Source organism: Balaenoptera physalus (genome assembly GCF_965194825.1).
Source record: "Balaenoptera physalus genome assembly, chromosome: 13".
NCBI lineage: Eukaryota > Metazoa > Chordata > Mammalia > Artiodactyla > Balaenopteridae > Balaenoptera > Balaenoptera physalus.
In genome coordinates, this window is record NC_138892.1 from 31214194 (window position 1) to 31237169 (window position 22976).

Consider the following 22976-nt stretch of genomic DNA (forward strand, 5'->3'; position numbering starts at 1 on the left):
CCTTTGGCCATTGCTACCAGAGTAAGTGACTTAGAACCAGTCTCAGTTTTTGTGTCACTTCTCTCCGCACCGAAATTCCAGGTCAAGAGCATCTGGTAGACCTAGTTTCAGTCAGGTATGTGACCTCCCTTTGGCCAGGGGAGGGGAAGGCACCATGATGGAAAACCATTTCTCCTACGGGGGAAAAGTGGTTCTCCGAAGAAAAATCAAGGCTCTCTCTCCTCAGGCTATTGTGGCACGTGGCTGCCCTATGGCAGGGGAAGAATGTGCAGTTCTAAAGGGAGGGGCGTGGTGTGGGTTATACTATTTTTAACTCACCATCCTCCAGTTCTAGCTCATATCTTCCGTCTCCTCCAAACCACGTGTTAGCACGCCAGGCATCCCCCCACACCAGGAGAGCATATACTCCTTCCCTCAGGAACAGTCTGGGATGTGTGAGCAGCTTAGAATTTTGGAGAAGGAGAAAAAATGGGTAAAAGGAATGAGACTGGAGAGAGGAGGAGTGGGTATCATGCCCTCCTTCTGAGCTGTTGGTTTCAGTTCTCCTCAGGTCAACCCATTTTTTATTTAATTTGAGAGAAACTCAATAAATGTCTACGGCAGTACCATCGAATCTACTATCTGTGATTTTTTTTTAGGTGTGAAGAGAAAACAAAAATACAAAGATACAGGTGTGAAGAGAAAACAAAGGTGTTTTTAAATTCCTTTTGCTAGAACTGACCTCTCTAAAAATTTTTTATTACGTCAATCAATTAATTATTACATGTGTAATTAATTGAAAATATTCTTTTATTGATGAGATAGACAATAACAATAAATTGAGGGTGCCAAAGAAGTGGGGAAGCTATTGGGCAGATCCAGCCATCCTCACCCCTGGCCACCCCGAGGCAGCTTGCTCATTTGACTCTCCAGTCCTTGAGGTATTCTGCTCTAGGGTTTCCATGTAAGTGACCTCTTAGGTGATATAACAAGAAAACCTATAATGCACCCAGGATTTCATCCCAGTGCATCCTGCAGTGGAGCAAAACAAGACACACTGGAGAAGAAATCTCTTCCAATGTTATGCCTGTGCAGGTTTTCGTTTGGGGAATATCTAATTCTGTTGTGGTTTCAGAAAATATAAGGACTTGGGTCTCTCTTAAACCTATTTGCTACATCTTTTTAAACTTCAGTATGTTTTATATAGTTCAGCAAAAAGTTAATCATTGACTTTGATTCATGTTAGAGCAAATCAGTATGTTCATTCTGCTTTTCTCTCTTTTTCCTTTCGGTTCAAATGACCACCTCTAGCACTACAAGCTTCCCCCATGCCTCTGTCGCTGCAAGTCACCAACCCAGAATGGAGCTGATGTGTACCAGACACCTGTCATGTGACAGGCATTATGACAAGCATCATCTACACTTGTAGTATCTTCAGTGAACATATGTGTAACCCAAGATCCAGAGAGGTTAAAAAAAGTATCCAGGGTCACAAAGGGTCCAGGGTCAAAAAGTATCCAGGGTCATTGGTAAGTTCATATTGGAACCTACATCTGTCTGATTTCAAAGCACATTTCGTCCACTGTGTTACGTCAAATAAGGTAGTTAGCTATCAGCTCATCAAGAACTACTACACATTCCAGGAACAAATGCATGTTATGAGTTCCTAAGACCAAAATGATGCTAGAAGAGATGGATGAATGGAAGCAGAAAGAATCTTGTATCTGATATATAGTCTCGGTTCTCTTTCTTTCCCTCTGGGAGCACCCGGAGGGTGAGTGAGTGGACTGAGTACTACTGAGTTCAGTGCTGAGCAGTTTAGGTCAGGGAGAAGGATCACTGAAGGCTGGGGGACCAGAACGTCATTGCGGAATCTTACAGACTAGACAAAACAACGCTTTCATTTACATGGACACTGATTCATTTTCATACAATGAATATGTATTGTATGTATCTATGAGTGTCTATGAGAGGGCAGGAATACAAAGATGAATACGACATGGTTCTTCCTTCAAGGCCTTCAGTGTGTATTGAGGAAGAGAGATAAGTTAACAAGCTGTCAGAGTGGAATAATATATATTTTCAGAGTACAGTGGAATAATATATATTTTCACTGTCCTTAGATGCCCCTCCTATGATCAACATATCATGGGCACAAGCTGACTTTTGACCGCTCGTTATTCACTCCAATTTGAATTTCTTTTGAAGGATTACATCTCCCCCACTGGAAAACCTGATGAGACTATTAAATCTAGGTGCCCTCAACCCTCTACTCACCAACAAACAGCTACCTAACCCAAGCTGGAACACTGTTTACTTCTTAGAATCAAAGTCTTGAAAAGAGGATAGAAAGATAGAAAAAAAAAAATCCCCAGAAATGACAGAAGATCATTCATTCTGGGACAGGGCACTGACAACACTGTTGAATGGTTCCTAGACCTATCCCATCCACTCCCTGCCAATTTCTATCAATTTAGGCATCTTCTGGTCCCCCTAGAGAGCTGACAGAAATCTTCCCAATAAAGTCCCATTGTTAAACAACAAAAAGACAAGATCTCCTTGGTGAGATATGGGTTGTCTGGGGCAAGACTGAAAGCAGGGGCACCAGTTAGGAGACTATCGTAGCAATCCAGGTGAGAGATGGTGAGAGACTGAACTCAGTGACTGGAGAGCGAAAGAAGGAAAGATGGATTCCAGAATCAAGAGATAGAGCTAGCTGGACTTGGTGACTACCGGATGCAGAAAGCCAGGAACATGAAGAGTCAGATGAAGAGTTTTCCAGTGCAATCACGTAGGGCAGCTCCACTCACCTCTTTCCTGTTGGTCTGAGGGTATGTTCTGACATGGCCTTGGTTCTGGCAGCATTTTCTTACTTGCGAAGGCTGCCTTCTTCCCCCTCCCCCCTCCTAGCCCTGGGATGAACACATCACCTTCTCCCCAAAAGTCATCTCCATTATTTAGGAAACTTGGCAGGGACACCAAATTCCTCCTTTCGCCTTGTCTTCTAAGCCCCCCGGGGTACACGTATGGTAGATTCTTGGAAATAGTCCTGGACAGCACATCATACTCCAGTGACACCAAGCACACTCTGATGACGACTGGGTGTCACAGGGATATTTACTCCATTTGTGATCCCATTCACATCCTCACCTACGTGACCACAGCCCATGCAGTTCACACAACCTCACCCCTCCTTCTCTGTAGGGATTCCCAAGGTGTCCTGTGCTATCGGCTCTGCTACAGAGGAAAGGTGTTCAAGCAGCTGTGGTCATGTGGAAAGAATCCAGCAGTGCTGGGTGTGCAGACGTGGACTGTGCCCTCTCCCCTCAAAAGGAGCCCACAGGGCACAAGCAAGCAGCAACCTCTGTGAGTCAGCGCCCGCTCTGCCCGCCTGTCCTTTGCACGAATCTTTTGAACCAATAGATACAGGAACACCCATAACTACAACCTCTTATCTGCAGGAAAATAAGCCAGTTAGGAAAGTTGTGCAAGACACTGAACAAACATCTACAGGAACCAAGGGCTCCACCCTCCCTGGAAAGCCCTTCAACCCTGGATTTTGGGGGCTCACTTTTGAGATGGAAAAGATGAACTGACAAGGGCTCTAGTTGGGTCTTTCTCTAGTTTCTCTTTTTGGAAGATTGAGCATCTTGGAATGTGAGTATCTTTTAAAAAATTTTTTTAGCGAGCATGTTAGTGGCACTTGGAATATCACATTATTTACTGGGTGCTCTTCTGAAAAATAAAAGCAAGATATTGGTGTGTTCTAGTGGCTTTTGGAACCTCAGCATTTTCAAAACCATGCTATTGAATAACTCCCCTCTTTAAGCCTGTCCAAGTAAACAATGTGCTACAGACTCTCAGACTGTGAAGGAAATCTTGACGGATGATAGAAGAAAAAGAAACAAAAATATCTCACAATTGATGCTCCCACACAATTTTCGCTTAGAAAATTGATTAGATTATTATATTTGTTACAGTTTGATCACCTGTGTTTCATTTCAAATAAATTTTCTTCAGTTTCTTTGCCAACAAAGCACACTTGATAGAAATGCCTCAAAATCAAATTTATACTGCTTCACTCGTTTTATGCATTTCAAATTTAAGGAAACAACAATTAGGATATTTTCAATGAAGAAAAGAACTCCATTAAGCTGCCACAAATGTCAAAAGTTCCTGGCTATGCTAACACTTATGTAATTGTTCTGGAAACCCCACGCACCGGAATAGACCTACAACACAAGGCATGACTCACTGAATATTTCTATGCACATACCCTCTCTAAAATGCGTTCCAGTTGTTTGTGGGTTTTCTTTCCCCCCAAGGGGGAGAAAAAGACAAAATATGGTACATCAAATCCAAAAGGTCTTTCTGTGAGTTTCTGGAAAGTACTGCCTCACATGAGAGCATTAGAAGATGCTGCTTTTCTCATTAATAAAGCAGCCAGATGGGCTAGCATTAAAACAGGTTGAAACTTTGAAATCCTTCCTGAAAGAAAAAAAAATCACATAGAGAACGTATGGGTTCTCAAGTTTCCAAATGGTCCTTATTTCTTCTCGTGACTTTATTCCCAAGTTTGTTTTTTTATAAGTTGCTGCTGCTAGCATATGACTAGTGTCCTAATCTGAGCAATGTTAAGGAAAATGACACACGCCATCAAAGGCCAATCAGGACAGACAGGCCTGGGCCTACAACATCAAGGCTCATATATTCTGAGAGCTTTTATTGGACACCTTCTCTAAGTCCAAATGCTTGCGGGGAATTTACGAAAGCATATTGCATAACCTGTATCCCCCGAAGCATATGTTTGGCGCTACCTTCGATATCAAGGTAGTGCATTTTTCATTAGCAATCGTCAGAATGGCGTTTAGGAATTCAATCAGTGGTGAGCCAATCCAGGTTTGTTTACGTGAGGATTCTAGGGGCGGTTCTCCCAGGTGGTTGAAACAGGTTATAGGTGGGAATTCCTGTTTAGGCAGTGATGGGGCCGTTCAGCCACATGGTTGTCATCAGAGATTTTCAGCAAGAGGTCATCAGTCTGTGTTCTACCTGAGAGGGCAAAGAGGAGGAGTCTGGCAGGCGACAGCCATGCATGGACCAAGCAGCCACAGCTGGAAATGCGGCAGGAGCTCAGAACAGAAGCCGGAGCCCAGCTGATTAGATACTGATTAGGTGAGCTACTTACATTTCCTCTAAGAGCAGGCTTGGGCTCAACCCCTGGGGTAGGGCTGAGCTGCAGGTGGGCCTCCGTGGCCTCAGCCCAGGGTTGAGCCTGGATTCAGGGAAAGACGCCAGGCAGATGGCCAAGCACCACCCACACCAAAGTCCTCGTGGCTCCCAGCCCTGTTTGTTTTTTTTTGTGTGTTTGTTTTTTTCCACAACTTCATCCCTTTCTGCAAGCTGTTTTTGTTACCTGAAATTCCCAAGCCCAGACTCCTCGGGCTGCTCATCCTTCAGGATCCAGTTCAGAAAGCATCTCCTCTGTGAAGCCCTTCCTGACTCCTGACACTTACTACACCTCGTCTCGTCCTGTTTCTCTTTACACGTCTCTCTCCCCAACTAGCCTTCGAACTTCTTGCCAGATGAGCTTTGGCATCTCCTGAGCCTAGCATAGCATCAGCATAACCTAAGATCTGAATACATATTTGACGATAAATAAATGAATGAGTCACTGAACGATTCAGTTCACTAAATGGAGTGAGCAAGTGTTTATTAAATGAAAATTGATCAATCAATAAACAAGTTAATGAATAAAGTAATTGTTAACAACTCCATATATTGACAAGGGACACAAAATGGTAACAGTCGCTAACATTTATGTACTGCTGACTGTCCTGGGCTCCTGCGCTCAGTCCATCACATAGATTATCTTATTTCATCTTCACAACAACTCAAGATGTAAGTGCTATTATGATACCCATTTTATGGATGAGAAAAATGGAAGCGTCATGCTAGAGTCTTTAAGAAGTCAGTCTGATCTGGGAAATGTTTATTTTACTCAGCAAAGGGATCACTCACTTCTCAGGCCTTTCACTTGCCACAGGGGATGTAGTGACCATGGGGGTTGGGAGGAGAAGATGTCATCAGGCTCTCCTTGTCTCTCTACCTCCCTCTTTCTCCCCTCCCCGTGTCTTGCGTTAACAAGAGGATGTCCCATGCAATTCTATTGCTGGGTCCCCCATGATGCCTGCCCCTCCTCTCCTGATGGGGGAGGTTGTACTGGAATAGGCTAGATTTGGTCCCTTTGAGTTCTTGACCTTGCTGTCATCAAGGTGTAGGTGTGACAGAAGATGATGTGACATGATAAGACATTTCCCTAATCATCTGATATCTGTGTCTCTACCTTCTTCTGAGGACCCCAGGAAGTACTTTACCTATATCATCCTCCTCAGTCCTCACTCCAACCCCTTGAGGGAGGTGTCCCTATCCCCCAAAACACAGGTGAGGCACCTGAGAGTCCCAGAGGTTTAGCAACTTGCCTAATGTCCCAGAAGCTGGTCGCAGAGCCAGGATTTGAACCAACGCCCATCTGTCTCCAAGTGACGCAATTTAATAACTATCTACAAAGCCCCTCCTTTTGGACGTGTTCATCAATATGTGGTATGTTGTCACTAAAACCCTTTGACGTCGGGGACATGGTCGTAGTCACCTTCTCTGGTGATTGGTCAGGGTCTCCTTTAACGTGTGACTGTGGTGGCAGCTTTTTGGTCTGCTTATTAGAAAAAGTCACAAAGATGCCATTCATCGGTGTAAAGTTAAGAGACAGAAGCCGTGCATGACGGTGGGTAAGATGAACAGCATCTTCAGTTGGGAAATCCAGAATCCTTCCCCTGACTTCCGCTGTTCTCTCCTCTTCTGGTCTTTAGCAACTCTCGTGCTCATAGTTTACATGCAGCCATTTTTGTTGACCTGTTCATGATGGATGGTGAGAGCCTATTATGAAACGAGGCACCAGCAGGAGAGAGGAGCCCAGAGCCCACACCCACACTGTTTGCTTTGTGAAATTCCAGACTGTTTAATCTGCTCTACCTCATCCTAAGAACTCCAGGTTCCACTTTTCTTAATGACTTTCCCCTCCTTAAATACCTACACAGTTATTTTTAAAGAAGGAAAAAAAGAATAGATGAATCACTTGCAGGAAACGGAGGGGAGAGATGTGCGGTTGGAACGGCAGATGGGCGAGCGTGTGGGCATGTAGCTGTCTCTGTTGTTCCTTCCACCACACTCTGGAAACGAGTCCTTTGGAAGTAAGTGTACATTCATTTTAGGGTAAGGGCTGTGCCCGCTTTCAGGTACTAACATGTAATTCCACATCCGCTCAGATTCCTCTGAGACACAGAAACTCCAGGGAAAGTGGGAAACTCAGGCTAGACTCAGATTGGACTGGTTATCCTCTCTTTGAAGTTTTGACATTAAACCTTCTAAAGATAAGGTGATAAACTCCTTTCAATTAGTGGCAACAGAATTTCTCCTGCTGTCTTCTTTCTCCTGCAGGATATGAAGTCAGTACATGAATATTCTTTCTGTGCCACAGTGCAAGCTCCCTAACCTCATAAGGGATTGGCAAATGCCTAGAGGGAAGCTGGAGGAGAGAGACTACATTCACGTAGAAATCTGCATGAAGCAGGAAAACACAAATTGTTCTTGGTGGGGCTTTTGATGGTGGGGTGCGTGGAAAGGACATAAAGACACTACGAAGTTGGGGACAAGTGCCCACGTGTTGCTTCCCCAAAGTGAGCTTCTTGCTGTTTGTACGGAGATGACACCAACTATGGTCTTTTCACTTGGATAACTAAAAATAAGTTTCTAGAGTCCCGAAAATCCAAGAGAACATACATTTTTGAAAAGCTGACTTTTTTTTCAGAAGGCTTCATGTAGGCCCTCCTGTTACTTCTATGTAAATTTCCAAATGTTATCTGGATGGCATACTAGGATAAGTAATTGTGGTTATTTTATTTTTAGATTATGAAACTCATTCCATCAACAGACTCTCTTCCACTGATTTTTTTCCCCCACTTCCATCACCACCATCTGCCCTCCCTCCCCTAGACCCACAGCACAGGACCCTGTTGTGAGCACAGGAATGAATGTGCAGAGAGGTAAGAGCTTGTGATTTTTAGTGCAATAGGAGTTTTGGTAAAATATGTGTCTAGAAGTTGAGATATGTTTCTTAACACAAATATACCACTTGGAACCAAAGAATTGTGGTTAAGGGGCTTCCCTGGTGGCGCAGTGGTTGAGAATCTGCCTGCCAATGCAGGGGACACGGGTTCGAGCCCTGGTCTGGGAAGATCCCACATGCCGCGGAGCAACTAGCCCCGTGAGCCACAACTACTGAGCCTGCGCGTCTGGAGCCTGTGCTCCGCAACAAGAGAGGCCGCGACAGTGAGAGGCCCGCGACAGTGAGAGGCCCGCGCACCGCGATGAAGAGTGGTCCCCACTCGCCGCAACTAGAGAAAGCCCTCGCACAGAAACGAAGACCCAACACAGCCAAAAATAAATAAATAAATTAAATTAAATTTAAAAAAAAAAAAGAATTGTGGTTAAGAGCATTTGTTATTAATGAGCACTCCTTCAGAATCCACTTGAATAATAAAAGTCATCTGATGAAGAAGGAGTAAACTCAGTCCAGAAATCAATCTGAATAATCATAAAAAATATTTCAGCCATCATAAATCTTGTTAATAATAGAATTTCCACCCTCATCATGACGTGATGACTCGTTTATCTGAAAGTCATTCATACTAACCTTCACAAAAGCACTAATTCTTGGATCCTAAAAGCTTTCAAATGATTCTTCATAATTTATAAACATGACCATACTGGGCTCATTTTTGTGCCTCTCGGGATGCCCCAGATTCACCCGACCCCCAGCCTCTGCCTCGTCCTGAATGGAGAGCCTCCTGGGGTGGGGGGTGGTTCTGGTGGGACCACATCTCACCTGCCGTAACAGGAACCTCAGTGGTTCCTGGCCCAGGTCTGACCAGACAAGACTCATGGACCTTATGGGTGGCCGCTGCCCTCCCATGTCTTCCAGGCAGCTTGCTAAGATGTGGAATCTGGCTTCCCTAATGGCTCCCTGAAGTGGCTGAAAAACAACCCAGATGTTGCAGGGGACTTAAACTTTGCATCAAGGGACTAGAGGCCAAGAAGATAAACCCTTCTTCCTTCCTCCACCCCCACCCCTACCTGATGGATTGCTTCAAGGTGACTTGCAGGATGAGCAACTGGCCTGTAATTCCTCGTGACTTTATGGCCAGTTCCTTAACACGCCCGCCTGGTGTCTGCATTCCTTTCTCCCCTGCCTCATCTCTCTTTCTCTCTCACTTTTGCAGCCCTGGGATTGCCGAATCCAACATAGCCTTAGCAAGTAATCTTTGCTGCAGGTTTTATTCTCTAGGAAATTTGGTTAAGACAATGATAAAAAAAAAAAAAAAAAATCACACGTTATATCTTCAGTCCGGCATCCTGCCAACAGTCTATTTTCTTCTTAATAAGAAGAATGAACGGAGATCTAAAGTTTGCGTTAAGGTTAACTAGTGCTGCTCCAGTGAAGTGTTTCTGGGTTGAGAATATGGTCTCTAAATCTCATCTAACTTTCCTGTAAGTGGGCTTCCTCTCACCACAGTATGATTGGATACTAGCAATTCTTTTCTCAGATTGGTTGCTTCTGCCCAGCCTGGTTGGTGGTGAACCAGAACAACCGATAGCAGCTTCTCCCACATACAGCCTGGTATTTACAAACCTACTTCCTGATCGCCATCGTATTACCTTTGATGCTATCCTCTGTCTTCTTTGTGTCTTCACCTTCCATTTCACTCTCAGCAAATTCCTGATATGTATGTGTGATAAAGCCGGTTCAAAGTAATACTCAAAATCCTTTTGATTCATGATATTCAGTTTAGGGTAAAATATGTATCTTTTAATCAATAGCTAGAGAATATCAGCCACCAAGAGCAATGTGATATTTGGAGATTGTAAACAAGACACTTTAAACCATACCCAGACTGAGAAAGAGAAAAGGACTTTTTCACTTCTCTATTTAATGGACTAGATAGAATCTTCTTATTGAGAGGCAGGGGGGTGGTGAGGATAAAGGCGCTTAGATATTTGGTACTATCGAAAGGCAGAGACTGTGAATGCTGGAAGAGAATATTAAGGCTGTTATTTTAATGAATTAAAATTCCTCAGAAGGTTAGCATAGATAATAATGTCTGAGGCTGAGTTTAAGACACTCTTCTGGGATTAAAACGAAACAAACAAAAACCAGAGCTGTTGGACCCTGAGCAAGCCTGAGGACTGGAAACAGTTTTCATTATAAGATGACATTTAGAATGAGTTGAAAAGGAAAAGTCAAGCACCAGTGAGTTTTATATCAAAGTGTGCTCAGGGATTAAGTGCCTACACATTTTTTTTTTTTCCTATTTGAAACTAATGATTGAGTTATGGTATTTAAATTGAGTGGCTACCATCAACTTAATATTATGATTGAAAAATAAGGTATACAAATAAAATAGGATTTTATTTATTTACCAATCAAAAAAATGGGACAGAATATGAGTAGATAGTTCATAGGAAAGGAAATTCAAACAGGCTTTAAACATATGCAAAGATGCTTGACCTGACTCTTAATAAGAGAAATGGAAGTTAAAGTCACCATGAGATATCAAGATTCATCTATCAGATTGGCAAAAGGTTTGAGAGCACGCTGTGTCAGCTAAGGTATGAAAAAAATACATGAGTGGCAGTAATGCAAGCTAGTACAATCTCTGAAAGGGGCGTTTGGGTGATATGAAGCAAAATTATAAACTTGCATACTCTGACCAAGCAATTCCACATTTAAGAATTTATCCCACAAACATACTCATATACAAGGTGGATAAATGTATAAAAGTATATTCACTGCAGTCATTGCTTGCAGTAGCAGAAAAGATTATGAAGAACCATCATGCCCATCGATAGGAAGATTGCATAAATAAACCATGCTATCTATGCTCATGCAACAGAATACTATGTAGCCATTAAAGAGAATGTAGAAGCTCTTATGTTTTCTTTCTTTCTTTTTTTTAATTGGGGTATAGTTGCTTTACAATGTTGTGTTACTTTCTGCTGTACAATGAGGTGAATCAGCTATATGTATACATATATCCCCTCCCTCGTGGACCTCCCTCCCCTCCCCCGCATCCCACCCATCTACTTCACCACAGAGCACCGAGCTGAGCTCCCTGCGCTATACTGCAGGTTCCCACTAGCTATCTGTTTTACACATGGTAGTGTATATATGTCAATCCCAATCTCCCAATTCATCCCATTCCCCCTTCCCCCCAGCTCCGGGTCCACACGTCCATTCTCTACGTCTGCATCTCTATTCCTGCCCTGCAAATAGGTTCATCTGTACCATTTTTCTAGGTTCCACATATATGTGTTAATATATTTGTTTTTCTCTTTCTGACTTCCTTTACTCTGTATGACAGACACTAGGTCCATCCATGTTTCTGCAAAAGGACCCAATTTCGTTCCTTTTTATGGCTGAGTAATATTCCATTGTATATCTGTACCACATCTTCTTTATCCATTCCTCTTTCGGTGGACATTTAGGTTGCTTCCATGACCTGGCTATTGTAAATAGAGCTGTAATGAACATTGGGGTGTATGTGCCTTTTTGAATTATGGTTTTCTCAGGGTATATGCCCAGTAGTGGGATTGCTGGGTCATGTGGTAGTTCTATTTTTAGTTTTTAAAGGAACCTCCATACTCTTCTCCATAGTAGCTGTATCAATTTACAAAGCCCATCTCCAAAATGTGCTCAGTGAAAAACCAAATTGCACTCCTGTATGTTTAGTCTGCTACAGTTGTGTAACATCGGTAATAACATCAGTAATAGTAAATGTATATATTTGTATATGCATAGACTCTCTCTTTGGGAGGATATACCAGAGCAGTTAACAAAAGTTGCCTCTAGGGAAAGGAACTAGGTACCTAGGAGAGACGTACTTTTACTCTCTACCACTTCTTTCCTTTTCCATGCACAAGTATCATCTATCCAAATATAACTCAATAATGTTTTATTTTTTAAGAGAAGAAAAAATTGTACAATATATGTAGACATTTGAAAAGGGGCTTTCATCTAATTCATGAGAAAACTGTATTCTGTAGTTTCAAGTCAACTGGAAGCAGCATACACATTATTTTTTCATTAATTTTAAAAAAAAAGATTATTTTTTAGAGCAATTTTTGGTTTAGGGCAAAATTGAGCAGGAAGTACAGAGATTTCCCATATACATCCTGTCCCCCCCCCCATGCACAACCTCTCCCATTACCAAAATCCCCCACCAGAGTGGAACATTTGTTGTAAGTGAGAAACCTATGCTGAGACATCATTATCACCCAAAGTCCACAATTCACATAAGGGCTCACTCTTGGTGTGGGACATACTATGAATTTTAACAAATATATACTGACATGTATCCACCATTATAATATTGTACAGATAGTTTCACTGCCCTAAATATGCTCTGTACTCCACCAATTCATCCCTCTCTCCCTCCAACCCTCAGCAGTCACTGATCTTCTTCCTGTCTTTATAGTTTTGTCTTTCCAAGAGTGTCATATAGTTGGAATCATACAGTGTGTAGCTTTTTCAGATTTGCTTCTTTCACTTAGCAATATGCTTTTCAGCTCCTTCCATGTCTTTTCATGGTTTGATAACTCATTTCTTTTTAGTGTTGAATAATACTCCACTGTCTGGATGTACCACAGTTTATTTATCCCATTCACCTTCTGAAGGACATCTTGTTGCTTCCAAGTTTTGGCAGTTATGAATAAAGTTGCTATAAACATCTGCGTGCAGGTTTTTTTTTGTGGACATGCTTTCAACTTCTTTGGGTAAATACCAAGGAGTATGATTGCTGGATCCTATGAAGAGTATGTTTAGTTTTGTAAGAAGTTGCCAAACTGTCTTCCCAAGTGGCTGTACCATTTTGCATTCCCACAAGCAAAGAATAAGAGCTCCTGTTGCTCCACAACCTTGCCAGCCTCTGGTGCTTTCAGTGTTTCAGATTTTGGCCATTCTGATAGGTGTGCAGTGGTATCTCATTATTGTTTTAATTTGCATTTCCCTGATTACTTGCCATCTGTATATCTTTGGTGAAGTGTCCATTAAGGTCTTTGGCCCTTTTAAAAATCAGATTGTTCGTTTTCTTACTGTTGAGTTCTAAGAGTTTTTTTTTTTCATATGTTGGGTAACAGTTTTTATCTGATGGGTCTTTTGCAAACATTTTCTCCCAGTCTGTGTCTTGCACATTTTTTTGAAAAGAAGTGAATAAGTCACCTTTAAAGATCGAATCAGAAATTAGAATTATCAAATGGTCACATTACTTTATTAGTAAATGGATAAATCTTTATTAATTCCCTTTGTAACGGATTCTCTGTTGTCAGCACAGCCATGTTTTTAGCTGTTTTCCTTGAGCTCTTTGAAGTAAAAGAATCTAACGTGTAATGGGCAAGTAAATGCAAATGCAGACTGGGATGTTGTGATATTTAAACTGCCCTTAAAATAAGAACTAATTTGTGTAAGGATTAAAAGGGTTATTCTTCTGTAATTTGTAATCTCCCAATTACTTTGTGATGAATTTCGTCAGTAAGTTTTCCAAGAAATGCATGTTAAGAGAGAAGAAATGAATCAGAATAATTTACTGTACCAGAGCAAATATTTCCATTTGAGAGAACTAATCACTTATTCCTTATGTAACTCCTTAGAAAGTACTGTATATTATCTTCTCCTTATGTGTTCCTGACATGTACCCTTATTATATCACTCTATAATCATTTAGTTTTCATATGTAAAACAAAGAACCGTGGAGTTCCTCATTGTAAGTCTAAATCGTCCCACCTGGGTTGGCAGGACTCCATCCATCACCTAACACCACCATCCTTTTGGATCTTGAACTTTGATACTGTTCTACCTGCACACTGAATGCTACTTCGGCAACATTCTCTCTTAGGTCACGGTCCCACCTGTTAGCTTCTTGAGGCGAGTGTCCCCATGTGATTTATCTTTTTATTCCTCAGAAGATCTTGCCCCAACTCAGCAGATATATTGAGCATGGATTTTTTTAAAAGGTAGAAGACAGTCATTTTGACAAAATGGAAAGCATTTTCAGTCTGTACTGCATTCTGTGACAGATAACCGGTGATACCCTTCCAAAAAGAGGAGAGAATTCTGCTATGGTTCTGGGTGGTGAAATGGCGATCTAGTTGTCAGAGAGGCCCCGGCAGCAGGTGGAAAAGGCACAGCCAGGTGTCCCTTGCTAGCAGGCCAGAGTCTAGGACCCCAAAAACAAGAACACTTGAAAGCATTATGCCCAACTCTTCACTTAAATGACCGTGTTTAGCTCCTCTACATACAGGGGACAACCCCCACCCCCATTTCAGCAACAGGAGTAACAGGAGGAACATCCCTTACACTTTTGTTTCTAATGAAAAGAAAAACAATGGGGAGACAAGCTTTTTTTTTTTTTCACAAAATTTCACTTTACAGTACAGTGTTTTTAACCACACATGTTGCAATGGCATTTTCATCCTAAAGGCCGCGGGTGATTGTATTAGAAATGCCACTTCCTGGGTAGTGAGCACTTGGAGCTTCTGCAGAAACTTAACTATTCCTGATGCTTTTACTCAACTTTCAACTTATCTGCAGGTCTGAAATTTTCAGAATAAAAAGTTAGAGGCAAAAGGCACTTTGTCTCCTGGAGAGAAATGACACCAATGGCATTTAGAATAACATTTCCCCCTCTTTCCTGGCTTACAAGCATCTCTCAGCATCTCCCTGTGTGAGGTAAGATAAGAATTTTGTCATCTTCTATTAATAGGGAGGGATTCTGAGTCACAGAAAGGCTAAGTGATTTTTCTAGCCCCAGAAATAAGAGGAATAAAATGAAGCAAGATGATTAGTACATTATTTTAGGAATAGGACTATTATGGTGGAGAGCATCATTTTCTTGAACAACTGCAATTGCTTCCTAACTGGTTTTCCTGCCCCCAGTTTCTCTCTCCCCTCCAGTCTACTCACCCGCTTTGTTACCAGAACCATATTCTGAAATCATGCCACACCCCTGTATAAATATCTGTGATGACTTCTCACTGCCTAAAGAAAAATTCCAAACTCCTTAGCAGGACATCCAAAGCCCAGGTCCATCTGGCTTTAAACTACCTTTCCTCTTTCTTTGCCACTCTGTGCCATTTATAACTGCTCAACTGCTCTCTAGTTCTCACGCACGTCCGTCCATGCCTCCAAACCTTCACTCATGCCATCTGGCTCTTTTACCCAGAGTGCCTTTCTTCTTCTATCCTTCTGGGACCATGGAGAGGGGGGAATCTGCTTATCCACGGGGATCTGCCTCGAATATTGTCTTCTCTGGGACACTTACCAACACCCAGGGTCAATGGACCCATTTCGTCCTCTTGTTCCTGCTGTACATTTTTTCTATTGCAATTACTATATTTAGTTTCTTACATTCTAGGAACATGGGCATGTGTCTAACCTTCCCAATCAGACTTATTTTTTGTGACAGCAGGGTCTGACTCTTACTGATTTCCATATGCTCCAGCAATCACTTCAGATCTAGACACACAACAGTGTTCAACACAAGACTTGACGCTGTTGTCAAGAGAAACCCTCTTTTAGGCAAAACCACAGGCAGATCTGGGTACCGTTTCAGCCCTCCTGGAAAGAAATCAGAGCTCGTGCCAGTTCAAGAGTTGAGTTGACAAGGACAAGCAGATTAGTTATGTCTGAGGTTGCATTTTTCTGTTACGAAGTTCTGATATTTGCGGATAAAGTGTACTATTTGATTCATCTTTCCAGGTAACCTTTAAGAAAATTTCTATACTTGTGGACCAGAGCTGGTGGGTGAAGAACCTGGCTGTCCAGGCTATTAGGAGCTTCTCAAAGTGTGGTCCATCTGTAAGAGCCACTATTGGCTGCTGGACTAAAAGGCAATTGCCTGGGTCCCTCTCCAGACCTCAATCAGGGTCCCTGAGTGGGAGTCTGGAGTGTGGACCACAGGCAAGTACCTCCAGCTGTTTCTAAACATTTATTTTGAGACCCACTGATCTGGTTGGAAACCTCTCCCTAGGCAAATGGAATGAGTGTTGTGACTCCTTCTAAGGCAGAGGTTCTCAGCCCAGGTTGCGTATTGGAATTCCCTGGGGAACTTTTGAAACATATCGATGCCTCAGACCCAGATATCATTTAAATCAGACTTACTGGAGCTGGGATTTGAGCATCTATATTTTTCAAATGCTTTGCTTCTGAGCCAAGGTGGATGTTGGATAAATGTCAGATTCTTTGGATAAAAATCAGAGGCTTCATAGTGGTTAGAGACCCCAGATTTAGGTCACACTCTTCACTGCACCCCACCTCACTCTCACTATAAAAGTAAATCTCATACCAAATTTAACTAGACACACACACACACAAATGTTTCAGCAAGTACGTACAGTCATCCAAACTGAGTCCTTCTCTCCACCTCAGTATTTTGAGGAACAGCACCTTGCATGAGAGGCCCATGCTGAAGGAAAGGCAGCAGCATTCCAAAATAAAACCCAGCAGGGGGTGTAGTCTCACAGGGCAGGGGGCAGGGTCCTAGGTGAAGTGGAGGGTCACAGGCTCCAGTGCTGGAGGCTGTATGGTTACCTATGCAGGTGGTCTGGCTGTCCTCTTATATCTTGGTCATACAAGATCCACGGGTCCTGTCACACCTCCCCTAACAAGACACATCGCAAGCGCCACCAATTTCAGCAACAGATATAACTTTTTAACATCTTTTATGCAAATTAAAAAAAAAAAACCTCACAGGTCACTGAGTCTAAGGTATTGGTTCATATTAGAGAATGTCACAGCTAATTCTCCATCTTTAAAGCATTAGAGTACTACAGTAGCTATACTGAATTACTTAGAGTAAATTACCATACAGACACCATAACAAAAGGGCAGAGAAATCCCCATTATAAAGGCTTTTTCCCTGGGAAACTGGTTAGGCGAGAGGGAGGGATTGGGGGAGGGGGCGGGGCATGACCTGGCAAGGGTTTAGACTTTTGGTAAAGAATCTAAAACTTCTGATGGCTCCAGAAAAACCTGACATTTGTCAGACATTTAATAAAAATAACCTTGGAATCATGCATGTGCAAAAAATTACTATAGAAACTGTGCTGAGCAGGTGGCCCGTTTACTTAAGGCTAGGTGTGCTTCTACCATGTGACCTTTAGCAGAGCACTCTTCACCCAAGAATGGAAGATTCCTGCCAATCACGGGAGACTGGCTCTCATACCCAGCTCTGACTCAGCTCCTTCTCCCTCCACCTGAAAAGCTCTTGCTAGGCAAGACGTCAGAGGAAGGAAGGAACTTCCCAGAGGAGATTTCTTAGCTGCAGGAGGCCTTAAAGCCTGAGTATATCAATGGGTGCTCCAATCAGCGACAACAAACCCAGATCACTGAGGATGGTTACGTCGCTTGGGCCACTAGACTTCCAATTCACCTCCTGCACACCGTGCAAGCTATTGCACAGTGCAAGAAAGGGCTGTGAGCCAGCAGAGATGGAGGGGGAAAGTGCCTGCTGCTTCAGCAAGTCAGTCCTAGACTGCTGGGAAGTCCCTCCAAGACAACCAATGTCCCCAGGGTCCCCAATTTATCCAGATCTCTCAGCACACTGAGATATGGGCTGCTTACATCAGCAACTAAGAGGGGTGGTAAAGCAATTGACTCTGTTCTTTAGCATTTTTCTTTCAGAATCTTGCACTGATTTTTTTTTTCTATTCCTAAGAACAAAACTGGCACTGTAGTGTTTTTCATTATATAATCCCTTTTCAGCAAGGTCAGTAAACATTGATTAAGATCTGTGTGTGTGTGTGTGTGTATGTGTGTGTGTGTGTGTGCGGGGGTGTGTGTTAATAATAAAAGCAGGTAACTGCCAATGAATTAGTATTGCTTCAGGATTGTTCCTACCCCTTTACAAATGTAACTCATTTATCACAATAGTCCTGTGATATACTACCCTCACTTTACAGATAAGGAAACTGAGGTATATGGCGATTATGGGATTTCCTTCAGAGTCACACTCTAGAAAGGTTTAGAATCCAGGTTGGTCTGACTCTAGAACTCCCAGTCTTGACCAGCAAGATAAAACTGAACAAATAATGTAGATGCTGCTATTTTATAACAGGTTGCAGGAAGTCACTCTTATCAGGTAGGGAGCAGGGGGTACTAAAGAGGTTTTGAAGGGACTGAGATATTTAGATTCCAGTGTAATTACCTGAGTCCAGCCCTCCCCACTATAAAATTGTCGTAATAGTATACCTGCTATGCAGAATTATCACCGTAATTAGACTGAACACGTGCAAAGCTTGGTGTTGAATAAATTGTAGCTTTCTGTTGTTATTTTCATGGTAGATCCAAATATAGCTTTTGTAATTAACCCACCAAGTGCCCTAAAGCAGTACTGCTTAGACTGGGGTTTGGAAGCTCCTGGGGTTCCACAAATATATTCCTGGGGAATCTGTGAGTTCTTAAGTTTGATAAACTGAGCGAAAGCATTCTTTGCACTGTGGACACACAGTCATTTCTACTGACTACTGAGGCAAAAATAGGCTGGCAGGAAATAGTACCTACTTAGAAAAATAATGAGTTCTCTTACACAACAGCTACTTGTGCTGCTCACACCTGCGTAAATACAGGAACACAAGATGAGGAGCAATGTCACCCGAGGAAACATGGCCCGCACAAGGAGGCACAGGGCAAGTATACTGCTTGTAGATGCAGCATGGCCAATGCCCAGGATGGTGCGCACAGGAGGCCCCATGACACGACCAGGGAAGGTTCCTGAAAGGTGAATACACAGAGTCCCTCACCTCCCCTGAAGGAAACGTAAGCCTAATTTCCCACCAAGGATCCTCACTGGGGCTTTGGAAATAGTACAATGGGAAGCAAGGTGCTGTCGTTCCTTTTCCAAAACAAAAAACAAAAAACAAACCAGAAAATCTAACAGTAAGTGAACTTGGCTATACTGCAAATGCAGAGATGCCAACCTCCTGATGATTTCTTACACATACATTTACATGTGCTTTTACTTTCCTACTTTGTGAAAATAAAAGAGAAGAGGGAAGAATGAAGGAATGTTTTCCCATGGGAAGGAAAAGGACAAAAGCATCTGAAAGAAGAAATCAACGCTGCTAGCTGTAAGTGAATGTCCTTACTAGAGACTAACTTCCAAAGAATATTCTTGATAGAGTCTCTGTGGGATCCTGAATGTACACTAAAAGGTATTCCATCAGGTGAGGGGAAACAGAAACCCAAGAAAGCTGATGAAGACCTAATTTTTAAAAAGCTTCGATTGGGGTCAAGGTCTGAATTTCACAGTAGCTCATATTTTTCTTCAGGTTGTAGAATTCCGGCAAGGTGTGAAAGTGCCATCTCTTTTACAGGAAAGCTCCGACCACTCCCTCCATGTGACTGTGGATGTGACTCTGGAACTGCTGCTGTCTAGCTGCCTGTTAGTCCCCGTCTAAGCTTACCTGCCTTTCCCTCCACAGCTGCATTGTTTGGGGACATTGTTACCCGCCTTCAATAAGCTCCCCGCAGCTGACCCTGGGGCAAGCTGCATGAAGCTGCAACACCGGAAGCAGTTTGATGGCAAACCTGGATCTGCAGTCATGGTATTTTAATTTGGGGCTCACATTTGAAGCTCCCTTTGGTTTTTTCCATGCACAGCCCATCATTGTGTATTACCTGGGTTTCCTATTGTCAGTCCTTTGGGCCTCTTGGGTTCCACGGTTCCTACCGGTCTGACATAAGTTGCTGTCTTTTCAAGGCACCTGTCAGGAAAGCAGAGTATGAGTTTTGTGAACCCCATATGCCCTTTATTTAAAGTCGGACTATTTCAAACATATTTCTCAAATGCAGTTAAATTCTGTTCTGAGGTTTAGCTGTCCTGAAAGCCACCGACTGTCACTTCTTAAAAAAAAAAATTTTTTTTGTAGTATAGTTGATTTACAATGTTGTGTTAGGTTCAGGTGTACAGCAAAGTGAATCAGTTATACATATACATATATTCACTCTTTTTTAAGATTCATTTCCCAAATAGGTCATTACAGAGTATTGAGTAGAATTCCCTGCACTATACAGTAGGTCTTTATTAGTTAGCTGTTTTATATATAGAAGCGTGTGTGTGTCAATCCCAATTTATCCTTCCCGCACTTACCCCCTGGTAACCGTAAGTTTGTTTTCTACATCTGTTACTCTACTTCTGTTTTGTAAGTAAGTTCATTTGTACGCTTTTTTTTAGATTCCACATATAAGTGATATCATATGATATTTGTCTTTCTCTGTCTGACTTCACTCCACTGACTGTCACTTTGAGGGCCTCCCCAGGACCTCTAAAAATCCTGAATCCTGGATATGCCACAGAGTCTATTTCAGGGACTTCCCTAGTGGCGCAGTGGTTAAGAATCCACCTGTCATTGCAGGGGACACGGGTTCGATCCCTGGTACATGCCACATGCCATGGAGCAACTAAGCACATGCGCCACAACTACTGAGCCTGCACTCTAGAGCCGGCGAGCCACAACTACTGAGCCCATGCACCGCAACTACTGAAGCCTGTGCACCTAGAGACCATGCTCCGCAACAAGAGAAACCACCACAGTGAGAAGCCCATGCACCGCAACGAAGAGTAGCCCCCACTCGCTGCAACTAGAGAAAGCCCGCGTGCAGCAAGGAAGACCCAACACAGCCAAAAATAAAAAAACAAATTAAAAAAAAACTCCATTTTTAAGTCAGATCTTCCAAAACACGCTCTCCCTATTAGGTGAAAATCTGTTTAACTATTTTCACATGATGTGTTAATAAATGTCATTATATTCATAGAGATTACTCCAAGATTAAAGGTCATACTAACCCTTTTAGGTCTCATCAATCGCAAGTGTTCCCAAACGCAGGAAAATTCCTGCAAAGTTGGAATGCTTCTCCAATAACCAACCAAACATTTATAACTGAAAGATTTTCTCTTAAGGAACTTTCCAGGGGGAAACACCAGGAAGAATTCAAGCACGAGTGCTCGTTGCATGCACACACTATCACACAGAGAGACAGTAGGATCTATGAAATTGTTTCTGTGCACTTATGGAAATGCATCAGAGATGACCTGCTGTACTCTCCAACCTTTAAACACAGTTCTCTACATGTGACTGATACCCTAGGCAGGCAACTGAGGCCTCTGGAAGTAAGGAAGCCTGTGGCTCTTATAGTCACTAGAGCTCTCCTGAGAAAGCTTTTCCTGGGAGCCCCAGCAACAGCGAGTCAGTTTTATGCAGAAATGAAGCAATGAGTTTAAAAACCGCTGAATACCTACTTTGTGCCCTGTGTGTGTCATCTTGGTTGTCTCTATCCTCGCAGTCCTTTGAGGCAGGTGTAACTATTCTCCATTTTACATACTGCTGAATTCCTTTCCTTGCTTTACTTTTCTCCATAGCACGTTTCCTTTCTAATATACTGTATAATTATTTATTTTGTTCATTGCTTGTTGTTACTAAAATGTAAGCTCCAGGAGGGCAGGGTTCTTGTCTGTTTTATTTACTGCTGCTTTCCTGGTACCTAGAGTAAATGAGTGAATGAATGGAGGCCCAGAGAGGTTAAGTGACTTTCCCCTATCAAAATACTAGTTAGAGACAGAGCTAAGATTTGAACTCAGGCCCATGTGCTACACTGAGACACATCAGTAATGGCAGTTGCGAGGATTAGCATCTAAGACAAACTCTAACAAAGAAAACTGTATGGGCATTTATTGAATGGTTGACTAATGAAAAGGTGCATACAGTCAAAGAAAACCACCAGATGTAAAAGGAGCAGGAAGGAAATGAGCCTAATTTTGATCCTTGACATCTGTGGGGAATGAGCAACATAATATGTGAAGCCCGGAAATGCCTGGTGGTCAAAATTCAAAGCGCAGACCTTGAATCCTTCAAATTTCCGCAGCAACAGCAAAGCGTGGTGGGCGCGGTCTCCACGACACCCTGTAATATGGGTATGTGGTAGTCCTTGAGGCTCTGTGAAGAGTCAGGCTTCAAATCCTGACCCCACCATTTGCTCCTGTGTGACCTCAGGCAAATTCCTTAATCTCTGTAAATGAGGATAATTTGCATGGGTTTTCTGAAGACTGACGGAAATATGCATGTAAACACAGAAATCAAGACCATGCCCACCAGGTGGTAAATACCCACTACATATTACTTCTATTATATCAGCTTAGTGTACAGAGTGTTTAAGAGGGGACCAGTAGGGAGAAGTTAGAAAGGTAGCTGGGTATTTTCGGTATTTAACTGTGTTAAAGGATTTTGATCGTGGTCTGTAACAGCACCTGCTTTGCTTGACAGCTGAATTGGCATGGATTAAACTGCTTAGGGCAGTTCTTCAGAGGATTTCTCCTTAGACTAGGGAATTTCAGGCAGGCTGTTAGGCCTCAAAGGGCGTCTTTGGGATTGAAAGGACGGGGGCCATTCTGCAGGTTCAGAATTCAGAAAGATAAAAATAATATCAACAGTTAATGACACACCAACAACGTCTTAGGGCATCTCACTTTACCCATTCAGTCATCACAGCGATTCTGTCATTTTCCGTATGCCAGCGTGTAAGACTACGGCTTAAAAGAGTTAGATGATGTAATCAAGGTCGCACATTTAGGAAGGGGTGAGGGCACAATTCAAACCCGGGCCGCCCCACTCCAGAGGCCCTTTCTTTATACCGCACGTTTTAGGACCGTGCGGTCTGAATGCCATTTTATACAGTGTCCTGAGAAGGACTGAGGGTTCAGAAGCATGGGTAAAGCTAAATGTTTCAGGTTTGAGAAGTGTTGCAACCATCTTTCCAAACTGATGCCCAGGCTCAGGTAACAGCACTTCTAAAATAGCTAAGTGGAAAACAATTTCCCTTCTTGCATTTTCTGTTG

At 42.6% G+C, this 22976-nt stretch overlaps 1 protein-coding gene and 1 long non-coding RNA gene across 19 annotated transcripts in view; one reads left to right on the forward strand and one right to left on the reverse strand.

The window, feature by feature from the left end:
- Window positions 1–7223, forward strand: part of LOC309640446 — a 37333-nt gene extending 30110 nt beyond the window's left edge. The window contains exons 2-3 of the long non-coding RNA XR_014252227.1: window positions 1291–6890; window positions 7118–7223. This is a non-coding gene — a long non-coding RNA (uncharacterized lncRNA). The remainder of the gene's footprint in view (window positions 1–1290; window positions 6891–7117) is intronic.
- LOC309640397 (uncharacterized protein) overlaps window positions 1–22976 on the reverse strand; it is a 55181-nt gene that overhangs the window by 30038 nt on the left and 2167 nt on the right. For 6 of the 18 annotated variants that reach the window (XM_082419133.1, XM_082419119.1, XM_082419122.1 and 3 more), the window contains exon 2: window positions 19763–19848. In XM_082419133.1, the coding sequence (XP_082275259.1) occupies window positions 19763–19848 (86 nt within the window). The other 12 variants (XM_082419120.1, XM_082419128.1, XM_082419123.1 and 9 more) reach the window with 9 other exon arrangements.